The sequence below is a fragment of the Cydia pomonella genome, chromosome 11, assembly GCF_033807575.1.
Source record: "Cydia pomonella isolate Wapato2018A chromosome 11, ilCydPomo1, whole genome shotgun sequence".
NCBI classification, from domain to species: domain Eukaryota; kingdom Metazoa; phylum Arthropoda; class Insecta; order Lepidoptera; family Tortricidae; genus Cydia; species Cydia pomonella.
This window is the reverse complement of record NC_084713.1, coordinates 7,201,174-7,209,515: the sequence shown is the minus strand read 5'-3', so window position 1 is coordinate 7,209,515 and position 8,342 is coordinate 7,201,174. Positions and strand designations below refer to the sequence as shown.

Here is an 8,342-nt window from a genome sequence, read left to right as displayed (position 1 = left end):
GTCCCGCAACACCGTCGACGCTGCTGTATGTGTCATAAAATATATCTTAAAAACTAAAACACACACTATGGCTGCGATGCATTTTGCAACCCGGCTGTGTCAGGGAGCCGGCCGCCGAACCGCCAAATTAATACCATTAACCGGCTAATTCCGCCATTTTAAAACTCATAGTGACATTGCAAATTCTTGGAGACGTCTACACATATCTACAAGTAGGCAGATAGCGTTTGTATACTTGCATGTACCTTACCGTCACGTACAGTCGTGTTCGGAATTAAAAAACTACATACCTAATTATTTTGATTAATATTGCAGAAAACTGAAAAAAACTGCTTGACTTTATTTTAACTTTTAGAAAAAAGCAAATTATTTTTATTTGTGTTTTAGGGTTCCATACTCAAAGGGTAAAGACGGAACCCTATTAATAAGACTCCACTGTCCGTCTGTCTGTCTGTCTGCCTGTCACCAGGCTGTATCTCATAAACCGTGATAGCTAGACAGTTAACTTTCACAGTTGATGTATTTCTGTCGCCGCTATAACAACAAATATTAAAAACAGAATAAAACAAGTGGGGCTCCCATACAACAAACGTTTTTTTGCCGTTTTTGCGTAAAGGTACGGAACCGTGTGCGAGTCCAACTCGCACGTGGCCGCTTTTTTTTAAGTAAACACACTACTATAGATAAATTATAAACTGAAATATTAAAAGAAAAAGTGACGAAGCCCTCCAGTGGTGAAATACGGATTCGTCTTTAGCTATTGCGGCTAACGCCATAAACTCCTAGGCCACTCCGTCACGGTGGAACCTATCCCAATTTTATTTGTCGACCATATGCCATTTTAGTAAGACTAGGCGTCATTGACTTGCTTGCACCTCGTGAATTGCGATATATCGACATAGATTGCGCCGTTACGGAGTGACGTAAAGGCTCATGGCGTTAGTCGCGACAGCAAAAGACGCAGGTTCAAATTCGATCTATACCACTTACTACCATTAGCTATTGCGGCTAACGCCATAAACTCCTAGGCCACTCCGTCACGGTGGAACCTATCCCAATTTTATTTGTCGACCATATGCCATTTTAGTAAGACTAGGCGTCATTGACTTGCTTGCACCTCGTGAATTGCGATATATCGACATAGATTCCGCCGTGACGGAGTGACGTAAAGGGTCATGGCGTTAGTCGCGACAGCAAAAGACGCAGGTTCAAATTCGATCTATACCACTGGAAGGATCCGTCCCTTTTTTTAAGTATATGCAATCTATTTGAGTTTATAATTAATATACCGGATGGGGCCTGTAACAGGAGCAAAAAATTTAACTTTAGGCTGTACTTCCAAAAGTTGTGTATAGATGGCAGCACAAATCTCTCTCGCTATTTCGTAAGGCTAGGTTCACACGGCGATAATTATTCCCGTACACCGTAAGCGGGATTTTATCGAATACCGCAGTGACAGCAATATTTGTATGGCAACTTTCAAAATCGTTCACACGGCGTCTATGCGGGAAAGCCGTCTAGCCATTTTTGTAGGGGATTCGTATAGGAGGTGCAAGTACTGCTCGCCCTTAGAGTTGGTCAAAAACGCATAGCCGTACTAAAATAGCATATAGCCGAGAAATTGGGATAGGTTCCGCCGTGGCGATGGCGGAGTGGCCTCGGGGCATTAGTCGCGTTTGCTAAAGAATCAGTCTTTCACCAGTGAAGGGCTTCGTCACTTCTTCTTTAATATGTAATATAATAAATGACATCTATTTCAATTTATGATTTTTTTTTAATATTTAATTTATTTAATAAAATATATTTTCCTCTATCTGATGAGTCTGATTAACCTGTCGATGTAGCGATGCAGTGACAGTGAGTGATATACTTATGCGAGTATAGAGTCATAAGGAAAACATTTCAAATAATCTAATTCAACTCTGCGACGGCAACGCGGCGAAATAGTCGCGATGAAGAAATTTTTGTTATATTTACACTGGGCCTAATACTCGTACACGTTCGTTAATTGCGTAAGAAAATATTCTTCCTCTAGTCATTTTATCGCTACCTGCCAGACGTTTTGATAACAAAAAAACAACACTAACAAACATTAAAAACACAATTCGACGCGACTGTATCTACACGAAACGCCAGTCTAATACTCACGACCGCTAGCCGAATGAGCACGGTCAGTGTCACGGCAACTGCCCGCAATGCCGCACACCATAATCAAATTATTGTTACTAGTAGCCGGTGTAACTGTAAGTGTTACACAAGATACACAGGATGTAAGGGAATCAAGAGTAGTGCAGACCGCACAGGGGCCCGTGAGGGGATATAAGAAGGATGATATCTTCTATTTTTACGGGATCCCGTATGCCACGGCGCCTACTGGAACGCGCAGGTTCACTGTAAGTCTTCTTTGAGTTCATTTAATTGTATACCTTGTTTGCTTGTGATAAAGTTCACGGAAGTAATTTCTCGTTGGTATTTTAAGTGACCTCGTGTCACTCAATACAAACCGGCTAAAGATGTAAACAAACCAATTTCCTGTATATTCGTAATTGTTGGTATAAATTTAAAATTACTATTGAGTATTATTAAATGATACAATTTGTTTGTTGTATTTTTATGTCATCTTAACTAAAATGTAAATAAAATATTATTGTATATCATAAGTTCAATAAAAGACATTCCCAGCGTTTTTATTAAGAAAATAGGTGTATTTTCTTCTCTCACCTAAAAGCCTAATACTGTCTAAAATTTAAATAAAGGGGCAGAAATAAAATATTGAAATTAGGTTGTAGTTGTATACTTATTAAAAAAAATAAGCCTCATTTAGCTAATTTATGTTTTTTTTGTCTCTTTCTTACATTACAGACAATACTCTTCTTTTTGTGAATAAATGCGAAAGTGTCTGTTTTCTGTCACCTCTTCACGCTTTAACTCCTGACCTGAACCTCTTTGAAATGGTACAGTGATAATTTGAGTCCCGGGGAAAGGACATATGATAGTTTTTATCCCAGAAATTATCCCCTAAGGGGTCGAAAAGGGGGTGGAAGTTTGTATGGGGAGTTAAGAACAGCTGAACCTATTTAAAGAAATTTAGTATGAAAATAGTTTGGGTTGTGGGAAAGGATAATATAAGTAGGTACATACATAGAATAATTTGTATCCCTGAAAGGGAATCAATAATTTCTTTAAAAAGCCTATAAGACTTTTTATCGTTTAATTTTCGTTAGAATTTAATTAAAAAATATATATATGCATTTTCGACCCATTAGGGACGGCTAATGGGTCGAAAATGCATATATATAATAATAAAATACAAATAAGGAAGTGAATTAGCAGCAAGCAGAATACGTAGAAACTAAGCTACCTAAATTACTAATTTCATTTCGTTAACGCAGATGAAATCGCGGACAACAGCTAGTAAAAGATAATCGTCCATATTATCCTTAAAAATCAATTTTCTCCAGGCTATCTTTAGGCAGCTGATGAATTTACTAAGATACATATTTTAAATACTTACGTATACTAAATTAACCGATATAGCTCACAAATGTTGACGAAACACTAATTATCTTATGTTAACATATAATTTACCTTGAATGTAAAAACACTGTCTCGATTTGATAGTACATTTTAGACTAAATATTATTGATACTCGTAATACTGATTTTTTGACAAATTCAGCGGTATCCAGAGTTTTGGACAACATTAATTTTTATCAATAATGTATAGAAATAAATAATACTAGTATGTAAATAAATATTATCTTATTAGAACATACATGTAACCTTAATATCATATTATTTTTGTAGTACCTACTTTATGAAGGCGAGTTACATAATGATATAGATTTGCAATGAAAATATAAAAAACAATCCACTTTTATCAATAAATCTACTGAAGTACCTACTACTGTTGCTATCAAAGGATACCTTCATGACTAATAAGAATTTAGCTAGTTCACTAATATGGTATTAGTCAAGTCTAATAATCTCATACATTCTGAATATTTTATTTCAGGCACCGCTTCCTGGACCAGTATGGATGAACACACTTGAAGCAGTCAATGATAAGATACTTTGTCCACAAGGCAAATTTCCGATGGTTAACTACCCATTAGATTTTGAGATGCGAGAAGACTGTCTTGTAGCAAACGTCTATGTACCTGAAACAGAAGAGACTAATCTCCCTGTCGTAGTTTATGTCCATGGAGGAGCTTACCAATTAGGAGCCGGAGTGTTTGGGTCACCAAGCCCATTAGTGCATACCAAAAAAGTAATAGCTGTCACTTTCAACTATCGCCTGGGAGCGCACGGATTCCTCTGTCTGGGAACAGAAAATGCTCCCGGTAACGCTGGAATGAAAGACCAAGTCGCGCTGCTTCGATGGGTACAAAAAAACATCGCCAGCTTTGGGGGAAATCCTAATGAGGTCACTATTGCTGGATACAGCGCTGGATCGTCAGCAGTGGACCTCCTGATGCTTTCAGAAATGACCAAGGGTCTTTATAATAAAGTTATACCCGAGAGTGGTGCAAGTGTTGCAGCGTGGAGCGTTCAGATTGATCCTGTTCAAAATGCGAAAGATTTTGCTAAGCAGCTTAACTTTACTAACGTTGATAATATAAATAGTTTAGAAGAATTCTACTCAACTTTGTCTTATGAGGCTTTGACGTCGGATATTTTCTTTGATAGGAAGGATTCGATTTTCTTGTTTTCACCTTGTGTTGAACGTAATACCGGCGTTGAAATGTTTCTAGATGATACTCCAGTTAACATTTTAACACAAGGAAAATATAGAAAAGTGCCAGTTCTGTATGGATTTGCCAATATGGAAGGTTTATTCCGGGTGCCATGGTTTGAGCAATGGCAAGACTCAATGAATGAACGATTTTCGGACTTTTTGCCAGCTGATTTACAGTTTAAAAACCAGGAAGAAAAGGAGCGTATTGCGAAAGATATTAAAGAATTTTATTTTGGCGATAAACGCATATCGGCTGAAACTATTCAAGGGTTTATCGACTACTTCTCTGATGTCATATTTGCATTTGCACATTTAAGATCAGTTAAGATGCAAGTGAAGGCTGGTAGTGATTCAATATACCTGTATGAATATTCATTCTTTAGACCACACCCCGAAAATGCTGGTATTCCGGAATACGTGAAAAATATCAAAGGAGCAGGTCACTGTGCCCAGACTTTTACGGTACTGGAAACAGGTGCATTTGGCGTGAACGTTGGTCCTGATTCTGATGAATACAAGAAAATGAAGAACATTATGGTTGAGCTCTGGGTGAACTTTATTACTACAGGGTAAGTTAAATAAATTTGTAGATCCAAAAATGAATGATAATAGTGCTTTGCTCATTAGAAAAAAAAGTGGCTGTGACATAATCGGACAGACAGACGTACATGACGAATCTATAAGGGTTCCGTTTTTTGCCATTTGGCTACGGAACCCTAAAAACCACAAAAAATACACTTTTAAAAATGCACAAAGCTAAACATATGAAAATTATTTCCAAAAATGAGCAATTTTGTGCTCGAGGGAACTCCGCGAATACTTTTTTATGTTTAAAACACAAAAAATATAATTTCAAAGAACATGATATTTGTGCTCTCGGGCACGCACTTCCATCTTACTCACGTTTACTCTGAGTGAGAGTGAGAGAATAACACGAACATACTGCATCTTAACAATTCGTCTAAAAGGGATCCAACCATTTATTCCACGTATTTTCCTTGTCATATGAAATTCGACATAAATTGTTGTTTACCACCGGTGGTGACTCCACATATCATAATTCCCACAAAATAATCAAACTAAGTAACTTATTTTTCTGTTTCAGTAAACCAGTACCTGAAGGATCAAATCTTCCTTCTTGGCCCCCGGTTGGTGCTAACAGGGCGCCCTATATGTCTCTAGGAGAAGAGATAAAGCTCAAAGGGCCTCTCTTGGAGGAACGTACACTCTTTTGGGAAGACATCTACGAACGGTTCTACAGATCTCCAGTGGCACCATCTACACGCAAAGATAGAAGCGAACTTTAACACAGAAAAGAAACTTTCAATTCTTGTAAAATAATTGTTTCTTATTAAAAGTGTTTTTGATGATGAATTCATGATCACGAAGAAAAATAATTGAAAATTGCGGTCAGCTTGATAGTTTTGCTTACCGCTAATTGTCACTAAGGATCTAATATTTTTTGTTCATACCTAAGTAGTTTTTAAGAAGAGTAATATTTTTTAAGAATTGGATAAGATTTCTCATTGGGTTTCTATCATTACCAAAACAATTGATTAGAATGTGTAGTAATAAATTGTATTATGCTTTCATTTCACATAAAATATTGTTACAATATTGTTGTTTGTTATCAACCAGATCAAAAGCCCATAGATTAAACGGTTCCGATTATATCCTTGTACAATTCTATAGTCTTATCATCCTCTACGTTTTTTTTTCGATTAGTAATATAAGATGAATTTGCAAGTACGCGTATATTATGTTTTGCAAATTTGTTTGTGTATTTGCATTGCCGTGACCTAACCTTTCCTAATTTCAAAAACATACGGGCAAAATCTGTATTTTGATAAAATTCCTCTAAAGCTTGTATATCATCAACTTTTTTTAAACCTAGTTGCTTTGCATATTTCTTAGCATTATCCAGGTGCCAACATCGGAACTGCTTTCTGGGATCACTTTGTTAAATAATCCAGCAGCCATTCTCGACAATACCAACAAACCAACCGCTGAGGATCTAGCACTGTATCCAGTTATAGTTACATGTTAGTATGTATATACTTTATTGTACATAGAAATAAAAACACGAAAAACACAGTTACAGAGTAAATTAAATACAACAAAGGCGAACTTATCCATGTATGGGATCTTTTCCAGTTAACCTTTGAGGAAATGACATCATGGGGGTTTCCTCCAAAAGAAACAATATTCTGTTGTACCCAACGGAGTAATGCCACTATATAAAAGATATAGTGGCATTACTCCGTTGGGTACAACAGAAGAAAGAAACAATATTCTGTTGTACCCAACGGAGTAATGCCACTATATCTTTTATATAGTGGCATTACTTCGTTGCATTGCCAGGAGCACTTTCAGTGCCCAGACATAGAAACCTATGTGCTCCAAGCCGGTAATTAAAAGTCACAGCTACTATTACTGGCTGTTTACCAAAGCGTGTGATGATAAGGCATGACCTAATTGATACGCACCTCCATGTACGTACACTAAAACAGAAAGATTGGTTCCTGTATAAGGGGTTATGATGTTAGCTACGAGACAGTCTTCTTTTGTTGGTACATTTGGGTATAAAAGGGGATTCTGTGGGCAAGTAATAAACTTGTCCACTGCTTCCAGTTTATCATTCCACATTGGTCCAAAGAGTGGCGCCTGAAAATTAAAAATGAGTAAAAAATACATCAACGATGTTAGATTGCAGTATTCAATAAGAATACTGCGGATTGCGCTGTATATAGGTGAGGATAATCCATAGAAATCGGTTCTGTTTTAGTTCAATATGCCACAAATTTGATTGATTTATTGTCAAACATCTTGTATCTTACGCTACGTTGACTGTTTGCCATCAGGTATCATTATGCTTGTTTGCCACCGACGTGGTATAAAAGAAAATAGCTTCTAATTATTCGTGACGATTACTAGCCTACTTGGATAAATAAATGAATCATTAAATTGAATTAATTTACCTTACATATTTACCTTTATTATTAGTATACCAAATACTTCAGCGTTATATCCCCGAATAGGACCTTGCATCTTAATTGTATCAAACTAACAGTCAATAATGCTAGTAAAATATGAGTATCCATATTCTTCAATGTAATAAATTATCATCAATTACCTTTTATATTAGTTAGTTTAAGTATTTATTGACGATAAATATTTGTACATTACAATCAATTTGATAAGGGTGTTTGCTTCTTTGCTCTGCTGTTATTACTTATCGTCTCTATTAGATAATCATATACATTACATGCTTATACAACTGATTTTAATTAGAATTAGATTATATCTTAACAATATAATTAACTCTCAATAATTCTCATAACTTGGCGGATGCTGCTTCTACATGTGTCCAGTCCACGGGTATAGGCGGCCGCCCCTGGTGTACCTCTAACCTATCCTTATATTTCACTAAATTGGACGTAGTTAAAGGAAAAGGATCCAATCCACAAAAATACCAAAACATGAGTTAAGTATACCAGGCAGGCCTTTAATGTGTATATTTTCATTCAGCAAAAAAGCACTGAGCTCACATAGCGTTTTCATATTTTAATCGACATCGGATACCATCCCCCATGTATGAAAGATTA

General features: G+C 36.5%; 1 protein-coding gene across 1 annotated transcript; it reads left to right on the top strand.

Moving 5' to 3' along the window:
* The first annotated feature begins 1,947 nt into the window (after positions 1–1,947).
* LOC133522726 (esterase FE4-like) lies at positions 1,948–6,352 on the top strand. Its single transcript, XM_061858151.1, has 3 exons — positions 1,948–2,393; positions 4,015–5,306; positions 5,843–6,352. Exons 1-3 carry the CDS (start codon positions 2,196–2,198, stop codon positions 6,042–6,044), a joined length of 1,692 nt encoding a protein of 563 aa, XP_061714135.1. The 5' UTR covers positions 1,948–2,195; the 3' UTR covers positions 6,045–6,352.
* Positions 6,353–8,342: the final 1,990 nt, after the last annotated feature.

Excerpts from the sequence above, each read along its gene's own strand:
- LOC133522726 (XM_061858151.1), top strand. The coding sequence starts at position 2,196 with ATGCCGCACACCATAATCAAATTATTGTTACTAGTAGCCGGTGTAACT. Across the intron at positions 2,394-4,014 it reads CTGGAACGCGCAGGTTCACT|GCACCGCTTCCTGGACCAGT; the intron begins GTAAGTCTTCTT and ends ATTTTATTTCAG. Across the intron at positions 5,307-5,842 it reads GTGAACTTTATTACTACAGG|TAAACCAGTACCTGAAGGAT; the intron begins GTAAGTTAAATA and ends TTTCTGTTTCAG.